At 37.3% G+C, this 18,587-nt stretch overlaps 1 protein-coding gene across 9 annotated transcripts in view; it reads right to left on the reverse strand.

Annotated features, from left to right (window-relative positions):
- Positions 1-6,063: 6,063 nt before the first annotated feature.
- Positions 6,064-18,587, reverse strand: part of Asph (Aspartyl beta-hydroxylase) — a 294,582-nt gene continuing 282,058 nt past the window's right edge. For 6 of the 9 annotated variants that reach the window (XM_068228879.1, XM_068228881.1, XM_068228880.1 and 3 more), the window contains 2 exons: positions 15,672-15,894; positions 6,064-7,610 (listed from right to left, as the gene is read on the reverse strand). In XM_068228879.1, coding sequence (XP_068084980.1) covers positions 7,460-7,610; positions 15,672-15,894 — 374 coding nt within the window. In that variant the 3' untranslated portion in view covers positions 6,064-7,459. The remainder of the gene's footprint in view (positions 7,611-15,671; positions 15,895-18,587) is intronic. The other 3 variants (XR_011018630.1, XM_068228878.1, XM_068228877.1) reach the window with 3 other exon arrangements.

Raw genomic sequence — 18,587 nt, forward strand, 5'->3', positions numbered from 1 at the left:
AAGGTATTTTTATATAGAATTTGATGGGAATCAGGACTTTGAATTTATGGCATTGTCACCTAGATGCCAAAACCGTGAATGTGCCAAAATCCACATTTAGACATAAGTGCATGGCTGGCATCTAATTACATTAATCTTTGTTCTGCAAATGTTGTGTCTGCTTTCCTTGACAAATAACAGCAAGTTCCAATTTCATGAAAGTACAAATTTTGCTTTATTTGTTATGCTACCATAACGAATGTGACACATTCATGAAATGCACATTCATGGTTGAGCTTTATCCTTGACATGAGCAGACTAGGATAAGGAGACACTCAGAAAATAAAGGAAAAAAAGTGAAGATTGTCTATATTTTTGTCGATATCAAGAAACAAGATTATCCCTCATTCTATTTTGCAGTAGAAAATTTTCAGCTAGTCAAACAAAACATATTGCACAAACAATTCACGACATCAAGCAGGAATGAACCATTCCTAATAATAGGTAAAGGGTATTCAATGTGCTAAAAAGATATAATTACTTTTGAATTTTGTGCATCACAAAATGTACCTTACTATGATCATTAGAATGTGAAAGGTTTTGATGTGTCATGTATAAACTATTTCTTCGTTCAACAAAATGAGACACAACGGTTACCTGCAGTTAATAAGCATTCTTAGAAAACAGATCAGTAATCCTAGTCTAAGTTTCGGTTATGCACTGAATGTTCCACATTAAGGAAGGTGAGATCAGAACACTGTAAGAGAAGTTTGATAAAAATAATTTGTGTTGAACATGTTTAAAATATCTGAACTTCTGTAATGCAGCCAATTCATCATCATCATGTCCTGCTCCAAGGCAGGGTGGTTCTTGGGTTCGATTCCTGGCTGGTTGGAGGGATGTTAATCTAAAATGGTTAATTCCCGTGGCTATAGGACAGGGTATTTGTACTGTCCTCAACATTCCTGCACTTCACACAATACAATAATACACAATATCCTATACACAGCAGACATGCCCCACTCCCTTCAGAGGACCTGCCTTGCAAGAGCTGCGCTAGGCTAACAGCCACACGAAATTCTTTAAAAAAATTCTTCTTTTTATTATTATAATAGCATATTGAATAATGTTAATACAAATGTCCTGAAGAAACTCAGAATACTGGACCACAGAACAACCACCAGTGTGGTGTGACATGAAGAGATAGCAACTGTCTACTGACCAAGGACAGAGAGCTTGGTGTGGAAGCATCATTACCAGACTTCACTGATTGCTACTTCGTATGTAAAAAAAACCAATGGAAGGAACAAACAATTGGGACAAATCAAGTTATATATAAAAAGGTGGGAACAAGTAATAGGATAAACACAAAGAGAGGTTAGCATGAAAGAGAAAATGAGACAAGGACAAACATGAAAGCACAAAAGGACAAGGCCAATCTCTAAATCTTCATATACAGTAGAAGTCCGTCAAAGCGAGAATTCATAACAGCGAAAAATTTGCTCGCTATAACGGATTGTCGTTATATCCGATTTTTGTATAAAAGCCGGAAAACCCTTCATGCAATTTAAAATCGGTATGAAACGGCAATCAGTTTGTCAAAACTTGCGTTTCCGTAGATGATATCCACACTACGGCTTACTTGTTTGTTTTGTAATCCGATACTACGTGAAAGTGTATGTTTAATTTCATTCTGAAAAAAATATAGTACCGTATATCTCCAAATCCAAGATGAACCCCACTTTTTCCTTCAAAAAAATTTAAATCAGGATCAAAAAGAAGTTTGTAAAATCATATAAATGCCTTGTTGTACAGTAGGCCTACGTATTTTTAGACTATTTTTAGACGCGAAAATTCACTTTCGTCACGCTGTATTTCTTTATTTTTGGCGGCTACACAATTATTCTTTATTTCCGCGGGTTTAAGGACCATTAACTTAACATTGGCATCATATTACCGAAGAGAACTCGTTGAAAATTTTCCGGCAATATACCTATTCGATGCGTCTCTACAATACAACTATCCATCAGGAAATTATTCTCGCTGTCTATAAAACTGTTACTTTTACGCAGCGTCAGATATAACCGGCTGCCGCTACACGCACGTCTCGCTTGTCGGGTTCGCCCAAATTCAGCGGCTAGCGATGTATTGGCCTAATCGCGAACGTTGAAAGTCAACAAACGAGTTTATTGCGCCACGGTATGGCCATTCCGCCCTTGCTTTTTCGTGCACAATACCTCACAATTTCATCTTCGACTTCTTTAAAGCGTCCTTGTTGCGGACCACTGAATGCATTTTTTGTACAGTACGCATTTTTTTAGCTCTTTGTCTTCACGCTAACGCCAAATATTGGCTTTAGTTAGGCCTATGCCGTATTTTCTTGCGGCTGCACAATTATTCTACATTTCCGAGTGTTTAATAAACATTAACTTATAATTGGCATCATAATATCGACTAGAACCCGTTGAAAATTTGCCGGCAATACCTTTTCCACGTGGTACGACTATCCATCACGAAAATATTCCTGCTGTCTATAAACCTTAATTTTACTAAGCGTCAAGTACAATAGGCGCGTTATGACTCTGCCACTGAGTAGCCATGGTTTTTCTAAGAATTCGAAGGGTCGCATGCTTTGATGCCATTCTGCAGATTTGAGAAACACACAGGCTCTGTACAACCGGTTGTCACGGCTAGCGATGTGTAGTAAAGAGGCGGTCGTTTATTGTCAACGAGTTCTGTGCCCGTGTGAAAAGAAGCAGCGTGGTTACCGCGGTAGTTGCCAGTGGTATCCTTTAACTTACTGTTAGGCCGCTAATGCAACAACCCTTGAGTTTTCGCATGAGATTCTGAGAAAAAAAAGTCTTGGATTCGGAGAAATACGGTATCACTACAGAGATTTCTGCGGCAAATACCTCAGCTTTCTTCTTCAAACAGCGTCACCTAACCTAACCGTATATGTAGCCTATCATGAAAACATATTTGAAACGCATGTAGAGAAATAACCTCCTCACGAAAATTTTACATGTAAATAGCCGTAACTAGACGCGAGAAGATATGAAATATCCTCTGAAATCAGTGATGTACTCTGCCATATCTTGAGGTGTATCACGTTCTTACTTAATTTCCGTATATAACATTAAAATTAAGATATCGTTTACTTCAGTCTTTATTTTTAACGAGTTAACAACTGCTATCGGCCACGTTATTTACGCATTTATTATGAAAACGTGTTTTTCTCTTTCATTTCGAATTTTCTTTAGAGAACATCAGTCAATGGGTATTACTAATAAACTCCAACATCGCCTTTGAATGTCAACGAGAGAGCTCGCAAATGCACAAAGTGAGAAAACTATACCGTACCGAAGATGATCGATAGCATTTTGTTGCAAACGTTTCAGTTTTCTTATTCAAACAGCGTCACGTATCCTAACTTAACCGTACTATACGTATGATGAAAACACACTTCAAGCGCCAGTAGAGAAACTATACATTTCTCGCTATAAATTTTCATTACATAAAATCAGCTTCATGGTCCGTATCGCACTTCAATAGATTCACAATTAAGTATTTATTTATTTTCCACCTAGTCGATACAATGATTGCTTAAGGCAACTTTTAATGGTCAAAAGTGGTACATGTTTCGTATATTATCAACATCTTCAGCCACATAACACTGTTTAGATGAAAAATATATAAAATTGACAAAGTAATGCTTTAGATGAAGTGTCCTTAAAATTAACATAAGATTGACAAGATTAAAACAAACAAATAACTCAAGAGAAAATATATAAATTATTTCTACAATAGAAAGCAGTCGTCAAGGAAACACTTGTACAATATTCCATAGAGAAATTGTCCTAATAAATATTCTTTTCTTAATAATTCATGAAAAAAGATCAATTTATAAATTAAAAATTATACAATTTATAAGTAATTATCGAAATGAAGAAATCCTGATATCACAGTGCGGCTCTTATTATTAATGTAGATGAAAATATAACTAATTCCTAGTTGTCAAATTTTATTAAGCCTGCTTTCCTTTGGAACAGTAACTCCTGTCATTCTTTCACAGTTTTGCGCCGGGTGTAATATTGATGATGCGTTCTTCCTTGCTCTTGCACCTAAGGAGGTGGAGGAGCGGGGGATATAGGTGTGTCAAGAACTTCCTTGCTGTCACCTATAGCTTTAAAAAGTTAAAAAAGGGCAGCTTAATGAACACTTATGAAGACCTGTACATTCATCTAGACCAACTTGTAAAGAAAAAGGATAACCTTAATGAGGCTGTAGAATATAAGAATCCATTATATTATCAAATTCTAGTATATTTGAAAATGCTTGAGAAGGATCACGAAAAAAGAATTGGAATTTCTCCACCTACAGATAGCCCTACAACTTATTCCTCCTCAGTTGAAGCTATAGGTGACAGCAAGGAAGTTCTTGACACACCTATATCCCCCGCTCCTCCACCTCCTCAGGTGCAAGAGCAAGGAAGAACGCATCATCAATATTACACCCGGCGCAAAACTGTGAAAGAATGACAGGAGTTACTGTTCCAAAGGAAAGCAGGCTTAATAAAATTTGACAACTAGGAATTAGTTATATTTTCATCTACATTAATAATAAGAGCCGCACTGTGATATCAGGATTTCTTCATTTCGATAATTACTTATAAATTGTATAATTTTTAATTTATAAATTGATCTTTTTTCATGAATTATTAAGAAAAGAATATTTATTAGGACAATTTCTCTATGGAATATTGTACAAGTGTTTCCTTGACGACTGCTTTCTATTGTAGAAATAATTTATATATTTTCTCTTGAGTTATTTGTTTGTTTTAATCTTGTCAATCTTATGTTAATTTTAAGGACACTTCATCTAAAGCATTACTTTGTCAATTTTATATATTTTTCATCTAAACAGTGTTATGTGGCTGAAGATGTTGATAATATACGAAACATGTACCACTTTTGACCATTAAAAGTTGCCTTAAGCAATCATTGTATCGACTAGGTGGAAAATAAATAAATACTTAATTGTGAATAAATTTTCATATTAGCCTTTCCGTAATTTAACCAGACGCGACAAAATATAAACCAACCTCTAAAATCAATTAAGCACTCTGCCATATCTCAAGGTGTATCCCATCCTTACTTAATTGCAGTATTTAGCCTCAAAATTAAGCGGTCGTTTAGTCAGCCTTAATTTTAATGAGTTAACAACCGTTATCGGACACGTTATTTATGCATTTATTACGAAAATATGTTCTCTTTCATTTCGAATTTTCTTTACGGAACAACTGTCGACGGATATTACTAATCGACTCCGACATCGCCTTCGAATGTCGACGAGAGAAATCGCTAGTGCACATAGCGAGAAAACGATGCTGAAGGTAATCGATTGCATGCAATATCATCGCTGGGGTGCATAAATATCGGTAACGGAAAAATCGCGCGCGCTTAATTGCTCGTAATAACGGATGCGCCAGTGATAGGGTTCTCGCTGTAACCGAAGGACGATACACAGTTTAATATAGGAATTTTGAAGGGACAGGAAAGTGTTGCCGCTATAACGGAGTTCTCGTTATACGCCGTACTTGCTAAAGCGGACTTCTACTGTAATTTCAAATAAATTGGTTCCGTGCTAAATCCCAGTTCTTCTACATCCTTTTCTTCTTAGCCCCCGATGAGCTCAATTCTGATGGCTAGCTTCATCAAGAGGATGGGCATCAACACCTACTGAGCAGCCATCTTGACGCATGTTAATCTTGATGTGGGGAGTGTGGGGTAAGAAGAAAGCCAGAAAACACAGGAAAAGACAAAACAATAAAGATTAATAAAAGTGCTAAAAGACTATGAACACAGGACAAATATAAAAGGAGAAAAGGAACACAGTGGGTCAATATAAGAGATAGAGAGGAACACAAAAATGACAAATCAAGCTGTAACTTGATTTGTAATTATACAATATGAATGCAATGGAGGGAAAAGATCACATTGCTTATTCAACCTTCTATTGTAATCTGAAAACCACTGACATGTGAGAGAAGACATCTTGGAGCCAGGTACAATAAAACTACCAATATTCCCTGTCTCAAATAGTTTATTTGTATCAAAATTATTTGCACATGTATAAGGCACTTAATAAATACAGCTGGACATTTTCTCATAAATAGCACTCAACATCCCTTTCATAATATTACATCTACTGACTATGAACCTGACATACAAACTCAAATACTGCTATCACTAACTACATCGCACTGGGTAACATACAATCACAATACACCTGAACATAACACAGGAAACGGACAAAACTGATGTCAATAATAAACTATAAAATTAGTAAACAAAGTACAAGGCCTTATATCCGAACACAATCATAGGATCTAGCATCATTTTCTTAAAATGGATCAATGGCATGGAATAATATCAAAACACTTCCTCAAAGTAAATCTGACGGCTTGTATTAATATCAAAAGACTTCCTCGAAGTAAATCTGATGGCTTTCACACAAGTAACATCTCACGTAAGAATGTACAAAACTACATTATTAGGAAATATTATTTACAATATACAGGAGATGAACTATTTTGTATTTCTCATAATAACAGTAAACTGTATTTGATAAGTCAAGATGTTCTGTGGTTTGTAACGTGAGGTATAATCAACAAACTCCCTCCACTCTTTGGCATGCATTTTCTACACAATACCATAAATACTAAAATCAGAGTATTAATAAAGAACTCAGGCCATCACCATTTTCTCTTTTCCCCCAGGTAAGTATTTGTTTGATGACAACATTTTACGAGCATGTTCAAAGGACAAAGATATTAGGTATCTGAAGAGCAAGCACAATTACTGATATATTACTGAATTATCTTATTTGATTGTGAGCATCAGAACACACAAGGGAAAAAAAAAAATGATTCCAGGTAGGTTGTCAGGATTTAAGATTCCTGATTTTTCCCAGATGTCATAAAAATATCTGTGTATTTTTTAAATGGATTTGTTTTGACAAAGTATGGCTACATGATCAAAGAAAGAAATGAACTAAGATACTGTTGAAAGTTACCTGAGACCAATATACTATAATTATGTACACAACATTACTGAACAGGGTCCAACGAGAGCTTATAATTATTTTGTTCATGTAGAATCCTTTAGTAGTCGATGATGCTTTTACAACAACCAGGTGTGTGATTACTATGCACGCATAAACTGACGTGACCAAACACAAACCAATCATTAATTCACCACCACTTTGCCATTGCAGCATCTATGGCATTTGCTTGGTTTATATATTCTGTTTTTCCACTGAAATGAAAAAAATAAGATATATAATCCCTGGCTATCTTTCAACTCTCTGGACAGGGTTAGGAGCTGACGAATGTGGTACACCTGCAGGTAAATTATCTTCAGTTGAACTCAAGAGACATCCACAGTAACGTTATTATGTTAGCCTTTACAGTACCTACTGGTCAAATAGCTGGTAACGTCCGTTTCTCTTCCTCTGTCAATTCTGGATGCCACACATCAACGATAAGAACAAGTCTTGTGGTGGTACCATTGTGCCACACCTCGTGCTCAAAACTGTCGTCAAATATAAACAATTTTCCTTCTTCCCAACTCCTGCAAAAAAAAGGAACATATTTTATACAGCCACACAGTAAGAAGCATATATATAGAATAAAGCCATCTCCTCAAACTTTTATACTGGATTTGGCCTTAATTACCTCATCAAAAGGGAGAATGTCTAGGAGATAGGTAAATTACTATACTACTACTATACAAACATAAAGTACTATAATTAACATTCAACAGAACACAAGCAAGGTTTTGCCTCCTCAATTATATGACAAGTGGAATTCAGTGTTACTATACATCCTCTTTTTCTGGACATGTCCTCTTTTTTTTGTCTATTGAAAAATGATCCAGCCAGGTTTTTGTGAAAGGATAGAATTGTCTGGGTTTTCATTTTGGGGGGTCATACAATTCTAATGTTATTAATTAATAACTGTGCAAGTGTACAGTAAGCTATCAAATCTGTTTTGTATTAATCATCTGCTTCAGAAATGTTAACATTATAGGGTTAGAAATATGCATTTATCACACTTGTTTCATTGGATAGCAATTACATGTAATAAATATCATTTTTGGTCCGTATTGATGATATTTGATTGAAATAATAACATTAAGTTATTTATTAGATCACCTAATCAATACAAAATCGTCTTGGATGATTTACATAAATTTGTTAACTAATAGTGATACATGTTTCGCCTTCCCTGAAGGCATCATCCGCCATAGTCTTAACCTTAAATTAAAAATAAGCGTCTAAATAACATGTAATAATGAAATGAATTTTAGAATCTTGAAGAGATTTGAAGTAAAATAACATTAAAAATAACAATGATGGTTTAAAAATACAATGTGATGAGATATAATAGTGGAAGTATTAACAAAATTAACATTAGAAGGCTGCTAAAATAAGTGCAATGGATAAAACAACAGATTGTTATACAACAAGTAGTAAGATTGCATAAAAATTAAAGTTGATAGTCGGGCGGTTGTAATTAGACGATGGCGAAAAATCGTATATAATCAAAGTAAAGAAGAGAGAATGAAAGTCAAAGTTAGTCGAGAGATCCGAAGTTAATCATGATCTTGAAGATAAAAGACGAAAGTCAGAGGCATATGGTGAAGTTGTAGAACACATTGAGGATATGAAGTTGTAGAATAGAAGTTGAAGAACAGTTGAAAAATTATCATCAACAATAAAAAGTTTCTTCATTCAACCAGAAACCAGAGATGGTGTTCATGCAGCAGAAGGAATGCTGGATTTCCATTGTGTGGAGTATCATAATAGCTACAGGTCAACAGTGTACTACTGCTCTTGTGATGAAAATATTTCCTGATTCTAAAATTGTACAGAAAATTTCAAGTGCCTGCACGAAAAACACAGAAGCAATTGTGAATTTGGTGTTGTCTCCTAATGAAGTACAAACCGTGTTCGACTGAAAAACTTATTGTTTAGTGGTGTAGCTACTAACGCTAACAATCATCTAGCAGTAAAGTTATTTCTCATCCTGATTCAGTACTTCATTTGGAAAAATAGGACAATACAGTCTAAACTCTTAAGACTTCCAAAGCAAGTCAAATGAGACTGCACTAACTATTGCAGATTACGTGAAAACATCACTCACAAAGTTTCATCCTTAAAAAAAAAAAAAAAACCAACTATTGCCTTTTCCGGTGGTAACTGCAATATGATGTTTGGGGCATTAGCTAGATCTCCTCATAACAACATATACTCAAAGTTGAAAACCTCAAATGAGGATAAACTGATAGGTATTGGATGTTCTGCACATGTCTTAAATAACTATCTACAACATGGTATGGATTCCCTTGAATTTGATATACAGTACAATCAACTGTAAAGCCTCTGTGTCTCAGGCGGCAGTGCATCAGTCCCTCACCGCTGGGTTCCGTGGTTCAAATTCCGGTCACTCAATGTGAGATTTGTGCTGGACAAAGCGGAGGCGGGACAGGTTTTTTCCTCCAAGTACTCCGGTTTTACCTGTCATCTTTCATTCCAGCAACACTCTCCACTATCATTTCATTTCATGTGTCAGTCTTTAATCATTGCCCCAGAGGAGTACGACAGGCCTCGGCAGCCAGCACAATTCCCATCCTCACCGCAAGATGGGGGCTTCATTCATTTCATCCCTGACCCAGTCACTGACTGGAAAACAGGTTGTAGGTTTTTTTTTTTTTTTACAATCAACTGTGTTGAAAATTTACAATTATAGTCGGTTAAAAACTTCTGTAAGTTTGTGGTCATTGAATTTGAGCAAATACTCTACGACTGTGAGATGAGATGATTGTCTTTGCGACTTCTGACTAGCCACGGCTGACCGGATCGATGTTGAATAGCAGAACGTGAAACGTTGTGTATCTAGTCAGTCATGAATTTACGATGTGCTAGTCCATGGCTGAATAGACCAGTTCTGTGGGAATTTTGTGCCCTTAAGTGCTGAAGTTTTGTAATCTCATGTTTGTAAATATTTATAAAGCATTAACTGTGAGTGAGTTTCATGTAGTACATTGTTGTTATGTACTGTTGTGCCGCGACTTACCTTGTGTACCAGCCACTCACATTACACTACCATTCGCCGGACTTTTTCTCCACAGACCGACCGCCATTTTGAACAATCAGCTGACTCTCCTGTTCATCTGACATCGCTCTAATGTCTCACACATTCTAGAATGAACTGTCGATCATATAAATACGCCTCACCTTATGCAGCTGGGCAGGATGAATGAGAGGCTGTTCCCCGCTGGATGTGCGAGCACATCACACTGGTCAGAGCTGGTTCTCTAGTCCCTTTGACTGCTGCTGTTTAGGTTTCAGGTGAGACATAGAGGCGCAAGCTTGGACTTACATGCTTTCCCTATTTTGAACTACTTCACTCTTCAAGCAAATTTTATCTTCATGTGACTGCCGTTACTCCTATTAGAACTCTTTTTGTGTCAGTCGTGTCTTACATAAAATCAGCTTCATGGTCCGTATCGCACTTAAACAGATTCATAACTAAGTATTTTTGATTTTTCACTTTGTCGATATACTAAATTGCTTGACAATTAGGAATTTGTTTTTGTATCATCTGTTGGTACATTCAATCTTATTTTTTCCTGGTATTCTTCCTTGGTTTCCTTTTCCTTCAGTTTCCATATTTTGATACGTCTTTCTTGCTTCTCTGTTCTCTTCCTTTCCGTCATTGTTCTCAGTTTCATTACCAGTAGTCTGTGGTCACTATCTAGGGCAGGGCCTGTGCACAGTGCAAAAGACGACTTCACTTGGTTGACCAGAGTGCAGAACCCCACTTCTAGATTTGGAGCAATAGCGCTGTCTCTCTCTTTCCCCACACTTGTCTTGCTTGCTCCGCCTGTCTCCCGCTTCCTCACTTGCTCTGTAGCGCTCCAAATCCGAGCCGAGTTGAGCCAAGCTTAGCCGAGTAGCCCAGAGATGAAGCGTTAGTTTGAGCCAAGCCGAATGGGACCGCTGCACTGTGCACAGGAATTCTGTGCCTCAGTTTGCACGCGTGAGATTTTGAGCGTTTGAGTGGCCCTGATCTAGGGCCTCTGATGGTATTACCCTTACATCTATAACATTCCCCTTCCACTGCTATACCACATTATCTTATAGCTTTCTCCCTTTTTGAACAATGAGTTCCCGACCATCATCCCATTTCTTTTGCAGAAATCCAAGCCCGTTCTCATAACCTTTCCTTTCCATGCCTACATGGGCATTCTAGTCCCCAATTACCACGTTATTTTGTCCATTCAATTGTCTCTCCAATTCTTCCTCAAAGTCATCTTTATCTTAATGCATGCATCCTGCTTGTGGAGCATACACTTGTACAATATCCCAGGTTATTCCTTTGACTGTTATTTTGACTTTTATCAACCTGTCACTTATCCCTTTTACTTCCTCTTTCAATCCATTTCTTACTACCACTCCTACTCCATTTCCAGTACAACCAAAAACCATTCTGCAACTCTCTCCTACCCTCACCTCTCCACTTAGTCTCTGCCAGCCCTAGCACATCCAGTTTTCTTCTTTCCATCATGCCTACAAACTCTTCTACTTTTCCAGTCAATGTTTGTATATTCAGTGTGCCAATTCGTAACCCAGTTCCTCACCAGGGTCGTCGTCTGTTACATCCATCCGGCTTATCGTTCCTTGTTTCCTTGAAAGCAAGTTAATATTCATCACCGGCTTGCTAGGCCTGTCGTGACTTCACCAGAACCCTGTTAGCCGCCATCCTTTTTAGGATTCCTGTAGGGCCTTCACAGCTACCGTAGCGGTCTCGGGACCCACATAGTCCCCACTGTACTTCACCCCCACAGGCTATAGTTCGCAATATGAAAGATATCAGGGATACAATGGGACAGTATTTTGACAAGCTCCTAAATGGCCCTAAGGAGATTTCGGTTGAGGATGTAGGGCAGAAAAAATAGAGGAAGATATCCCAATTACATGGACAGAAGTAGAGCAAGCTCTCGATAAGATGAGAAGTGGTAAGTCAGTAGGAGCTGATGAAGTTACAGCTGTCATGATCAAAGCTGCTAGCCCACCAGGAATACATTGGCTGTATAGAGTTCTCAGAACGTACGGAAGGATAACGAAATACCTGAAGATTGGACAAAAGGGATGATAGTTCCTATCTTTAAGAAAGGGAGTAGAAGGAAAAGTGAAAATTACAGAGGCATTACCCTCCTATCACATGACATTAAAATTATGGAGAAGATCATTGAAGCCAGAGTAAGGGATATACTAGAGCCTATCTTCGAAGAGGAACAACATGGCTTTAGGGCTGGAAGAAGCACAACAGATCTGATATTTGCTTTGAGGATGTTGGCAGAGAAACACTGGGGAAGAGGAAAAGACCTAATTATTGTGTTTATGGACCTTGAAAAGGCGTATGATAATGTTCCTAGATAAACTATTTGGAAAAGTCTTTTTGCTATTTGCTTTACGCCACTCCAACATAGATAGGTCTTATGGCGACGATGGGATAGGAAAGGTCTAGGAATTGGAAGGAAGTGGCTGTGGCCTTAATTAAGGTACAGCCCCAGCATTTGCCTGGTGTGAAAATGGGAAACCACGGAAAACCATCTTCGGGGCCGCTGACAGTGGGGCTCGAACCCACTATCTCCCGATTACCGGATACTGGCTGCACTTAAGCAACTGCAGCTATCGAACTCAGTGGAAAAGTCTTAGAAAACTTGGTGTACCAGAGTACCTTATTAGGAAGATCTAAATGCTATACACTAATTGTAAAAGCTGTGTCAGTATTGGAGATGGTCACTCTGAATGGTTCAATACAACCAAAGGAGTACAACAGGAAAGTGCCTTATCACCTCTTCTATTCATAGCAGTTATGGATATCATTTTAAAGGAACTAAAAGGAAAAGGTAATAAAGATCTTAAGATCGTGTTTGCAGACGATATAGCAATATCGGATGAAATAAAGGAGGGAGTGCAAAATAATCTGAATGCATGGTGTAAGAAGTTTGATGATTATGGAATGAATTGAACCCATCAAAAACAGCAGCATTGAAAATTAGCAGACATAATACAGAATGCAACATAAAAATACAGGACCACCAAGTTGAAGTAGTATACCAATTCAGATATTTAGGAAGTGTAATGGCTAGTAATAATAGAGCTGAGATAGAAATAACAAACAGAGTAACCAAAAACTCTGACTTTTACAGTATCGTTAGACACCTACTATGGGATGAGAAGGTTCCACAAAACAAGCCTATGAATATATTGAAGCCCCTTTTACCATTAGTGATGATCCTGTACAAGTCATACTTTGCACCCATCCTTACATATTCTCTGAAAACCTGCACACTAACATCAAAGGATTGTAGCAGGATTCAAGCCTGCGAAATGAAATTTCTTAGAACTGCCCTCCAAAAGACACGACTTGATCATGTGAAAAATGATGAGATCCGATCTAACCTAGGTCTAAATGAATCGATGGAGGAAAGACTTAGGTAATCTAGACTTAAATGGTTTAGGCATGTTAAACGAATGAATAGCACAAGGTTACCATGTGCTTATTTGGAAAAAAGAATAACAGGTAGAAGACCAGCTGGAAGACCAAAAAGAAGATGGATGGACCAAATGACGGAAGTCATGGAGAGAAGAGGGTGGAATTGGGAATCTGTCATGGACAACAAAATCTTTTTGAATAGGCAACTTTGGAAGACGCTCGTTTTTAAACACCCTACCCGGCTCGCTGGAAGGGCAAACCGATGATGATGATGCTTTGTACCCGCTGGTCGGTTGTGTACACACACGTACTGTATATCACATTCCAGTAAAATGTTGTTGTTATTATTATAATCAAAATTATCTTTTCATTTAGTTGTATATCTTGTTACCATCCTCTACGTCCCAGACCCCTCTGGCCTATATTCCACTGCGCACAAAAGTTTTATTATTATTATTATTATTATTATTATTATTATTATTATTATTATTATTATTATTATTATTATTATTATTTTTATTATTATCAGTAATATTGATGTTAAATCTGTACTTTGTCATTGAGCAGTAGCTTAGGCCTAACATACAGTCACCACATGGTGCCAGAGTACTATAATAACCTAGTAACAGTTGATAACAGCATAGTAACAGTTCGTAAGAACATAATAGCAGTAACACAAAATGTAAACATTAAAAAATGTAACAACATGACAGCAGTAATACAAAAATGTAACAGTCATTAATCCACCAAGAGGTAGAATGAGCTGTTGTGTGGTAGCTACTACATGCGTAAAAATTATTCTTTTTTAAACCACCACCACCAGGGAATAGATACACAGTTTACAACCTGTGACTAGCAAAATTTAATTGACTAAATGTAAACGGCTGGACTCGGTTAACTGTGTGAAAATGCACATGTATGCAGCGAACAGTTTTCTACCTCTGCTTATGAAGATGACTTGAAAAAACAGTTTGTTAGGATTATCTCTAAGGAAAATACTGAAGTCAGGTGCTATGCCATCTCTGAAATGACCAGGTCATGGGGAACAATGGATACAAGTAATTCAAATTTGGCTTTGCAACTTAAAGTAATGAAAACCTTGTTTAGTTGCCTTAGAAAGACTGGAAAATCTAAGCCCGAAGAAATCACACACAGAAATAGAAGAAACTTCTATGGATATCTTGACTCAAGAAGTGAATGAGGGCTGGGAATACTGTATTCATTATGACTAATTACTCGAAGAAAATTAATCTTTAAAGAAAGCAGTTCATGCTTTGAAAACAAACTTGAATGTTTCGAAAGAAGAGCGGAAACATTGTAAAATGATTACTGATAAAAACTGGAATCACTGCAAATGCATTCGGAAGTATATTGGTAAGACATATATAAAAATATAAAACGAATCAAATACACAGGTATTCATAATCTATATAGAAAATAAACTTTCAGAACAAAAATAACCTGTTTTAATTTTGTACTTAAACTCTTAGGGTTGCAGTTACAAGAGTAGTAGTGGAGGCTGCTTAGGAATGTGTGCTATTGTATGAGCAAGAAGAGGAAAAGCAGAGAAGAGAAAATTAATAATTAATGCTATTGGTTTTACATCCCATTCCCTACATTTTTTATGGTTTTTGGAGGTAACAAAATGCCAGAATTTTGCCCTGCAGGAATTCTTTTATGTAACAGTACCTCGACTGACACAAGGCTGATGTATTTCAGCACCTTCAAATACCACTGGACTGAGCCAAGATTGAGCCTGCCAAGTTGGACTCACGCAGCCAGTGGGTTACTGCCTGAGCTACTCAGGAGGAAGAAGAAGAAGAAGAAGAAGAAGAAGAAGAAGAAGAAGAAGAAGAAGAAGAAGAAGAAGAAGAAGAAGAAGAAGAAGAAGAAGAAGAAGAAGAAGAAGAAGAAGAAGAAGAAGAAGAAGAAGAAGAAGAAGAAGAAGAAGAAGAAGAATGCTTTTCCTTCAACTTATTGTATTCTTAATTCTCTTTCAAGTTTTAATGAGGTGTTAATAGCTTTATAAAAAAGCATTTTTCTGAGTGAAAATATAAATAACAACTTTTCTATTACTCTGAGTTGTATATTAAAGCATACAAAACAAATAGACTGACTGTACCTTGTTTCATCTGCTACACGGATGGACGTTCCTTGGGGTACTACGAGACCAAGATGAGCACGCAGGCGGCAGTTTGTGGGCCCGCAATGAGGCCATACATGTGTTCCTGCATGCATCACGCTGAACTTAACCTGGCCGCGACGACAATCTCGAGCTGCTGGGAAGTTGTCGATGAGCTGGCAAGTTCTTGGGGCATTTACACAGTTGGCAGCAATTTTGCGACCTGCAATAACGAAAAATTTACTTATTACACCTATGTGAACATAAGATGACTGTACTAAGAAGTAAATAATTACTGCTCACACAAAGTTACATCTTGTCACATTTCTATAGTACAAAGCAACCACAGTGTATAAGCTAGGGGCATCATCCCAGTATTCTTCTGGAGGATTCTTCTTCATCCTTGCTTTTATTCCCCAACTACATGGCGTCAGCACTTTAAGTGAATTCAGCCCAGTTTTAAGGCCAGATGCTCTTCCTGTTTCCAACCCTATGTGAAGGGTTGTATTCACTATGACATGTTTCTGTGGTGGTTGGTAGTGTGGTGTATTGAATGTAGATGAAGATTTTTATTAAGATGAACAGAAACAGCCAGTCCCAAAGTCAGAGAAATTAACCAGACATGATTAAATTCTCCAGCCCAGCCACTATCCAAACATGGAGCCTTTTGAACCAAAGGCCACAATGCTGACCATCCAGACAATGAGCCATACAGCATTCCTAAACTATTAAAAAATTACTTGGAGGAGAGTTTCAATATTAACCATGACTAACTAGGCAGGAAACCTTGGAGACAGAAACAAAACAGACCATGTAAGAGATGTTATCAAAACTGAAGTAGATGCATTACAATATTTTGAACCTAGTTGGTCATGTGCATCTTTAGTAAACGGGCTAATGGCTGGCAAAATTGTCAACCCAAGCTAATGTTTACATTCTGAACATTACATAATTCAGAATAAAACTTCAGATGGTTCAACAGGAAGATTCTAATCATTCTCACAACACTATGGCACAGTCTGTTCTTCAACTTACTCGGTCCACTTAGTTTAATAGTATCCTTAATTATATATTTTAGTAGAAACTGGCGAATGTTAAATAATGATGATGAGTAATGTAAAGACAAAGATAGGAGAAACAAAAATGACTTGATGTGGAAAGAGGACTTTGCCAGGGAAGCATACTATCCCCCACACTCCTCACTGTCAAGAATGAACTCTATTAAGTCCATAAAACAAAAACGTTCAGGGAGAAATGCTTCTCTACCAAAGGAAAAATCCTCTTCTGCAAAGTATACGAAGTTAAAGTGCTATAAAATGTTTTAATGTCCATCAGATTAGTGACAATCCTAGATAAAAAATGCTGAGATGAATGGGGAATAAGAGGAATGTATTTTTTTCTATATTTCACTTCAGTTAAATATTTTGTGTCACGGCACCTGTCTTAATTCCGGTAAATACAATTTTCACTGGTTTGCAGGAACAGCAATGTGGTCTCTCTGCCACCACTGTGTAAGTCAGTGATATTCATTTAAAATATCTTCAGTACTAATAGTTTAATGACTGAAAATTCATTTACGAGAAAGCTTAGTGGAATTAAGTTGAAAGAGCTAGTGAGGAATTAACTGAAGTAGTGCAATAAAACTGTGTAATGAATTGTATATTTAATATCAAAGAACTAGTAGCAAAATAACCTTCGGGGAAGTACAGTATTTCTCCGAATCCAAGACGATGTTTCTTTCTCAGAATCTCATGTGAAACATCAAGAGTCATCTTGCATTCGCGACCTAACAATAATGAACACCACTGGCAGCTACCACGGTAACCACTTTGCTTTTCACCCCCTGCGTCCACACAAAACTTGTTGACAATCAACGCCCGGTACTTTATTATACATTACCAGCCGCGGTTACCAGTTTTACAGTGTCTCTGTGTAACGTTAATGGATCTCGTGAAATAGAGAAGAGAGAATGACATTCTATTAGCCTCTAAAAAAACTTTTCTCAAATTCGCAGAATGGCATCAAAACTCGTGAGCCTTCGAATTCTGACAAAAGCCACGGCTACTCGGTGGCAGAGCTGTAAGGCGTTTACTGTACCTGATGCTTTGTAAAATCAAGTTTTATAGACAGCAGGAATATTTTCGTAATGGATCATTGTATTATAAAATACATGGGACAGGTATTGCCGGCAAATTTTCAACGGGTTCTCGGCGATATTATGATGCCAATTTTAAGCTAATGGTTATTAAACACGGGCAAATGAAGAATAATTGTGCAGCTGCAAGAAAATATGGCATAGGCCCAACTAAAGCCAATATTTGGCGTTAGCGTGAAGACAAAGATAATACCAATATAAATGGTCCTTTACTGGACATTATTAGGTAGCTTAAAAAAATACAATCAGTGGCCTACAACAAGGGTGCTTTAAAGAAGTTGAAGATGAAATCATGAGGTATGTGCGCGTGCAAAGAATGCATGGGCGAAATGGCCATACTATGGCACAATAAACTTGTTCATTGATCTCCAACATTTGCATGTTTATTAGGCCTATTCATTGCTAGCCGCTGAAGTTGGCCGAACCTGACAAGCAAGATGTACGTGTAGTGGCAGCCAGTTGAACCTTACGGTGAGTAAAAGTAACAGTTTTATAGACAGCAGGAATATTTCCTGATGGATCGTTGTAGAGACAAGTGGAACAGGTATTGCCAGCAAATTTTCAATGGGTTTTCTTTGACATTATGATGCCAATTTTAAGTTAACGGTTATTAAACCCGCAAAAACAAAGAACAATTGTGCAGCTGCAAAAAAAAAAAAATGTAAATCCCGTCATAACTAAAGCCAATGCTCGGTGCTGGCATGAAGACAAAAATAGTCTAAAAATGCGTACTGTACAAGAAAGACATTCATATGATTTTA

Source organism: Anabrus simplex, chromosome 8 (genome assembly GCF_040414725.1).
Source record: "Anabrus simplex isolate iqAnaSimp1 chromosome 8, ASM4041472v1, whole genome shotgun sequence".
Taxonomy (NCBI): Eukaryota; Metazoa; Arthropoda; class Insecta; order Orthoptera; family Tettigoniidae; genus Anabrus; species Anabrus simplex.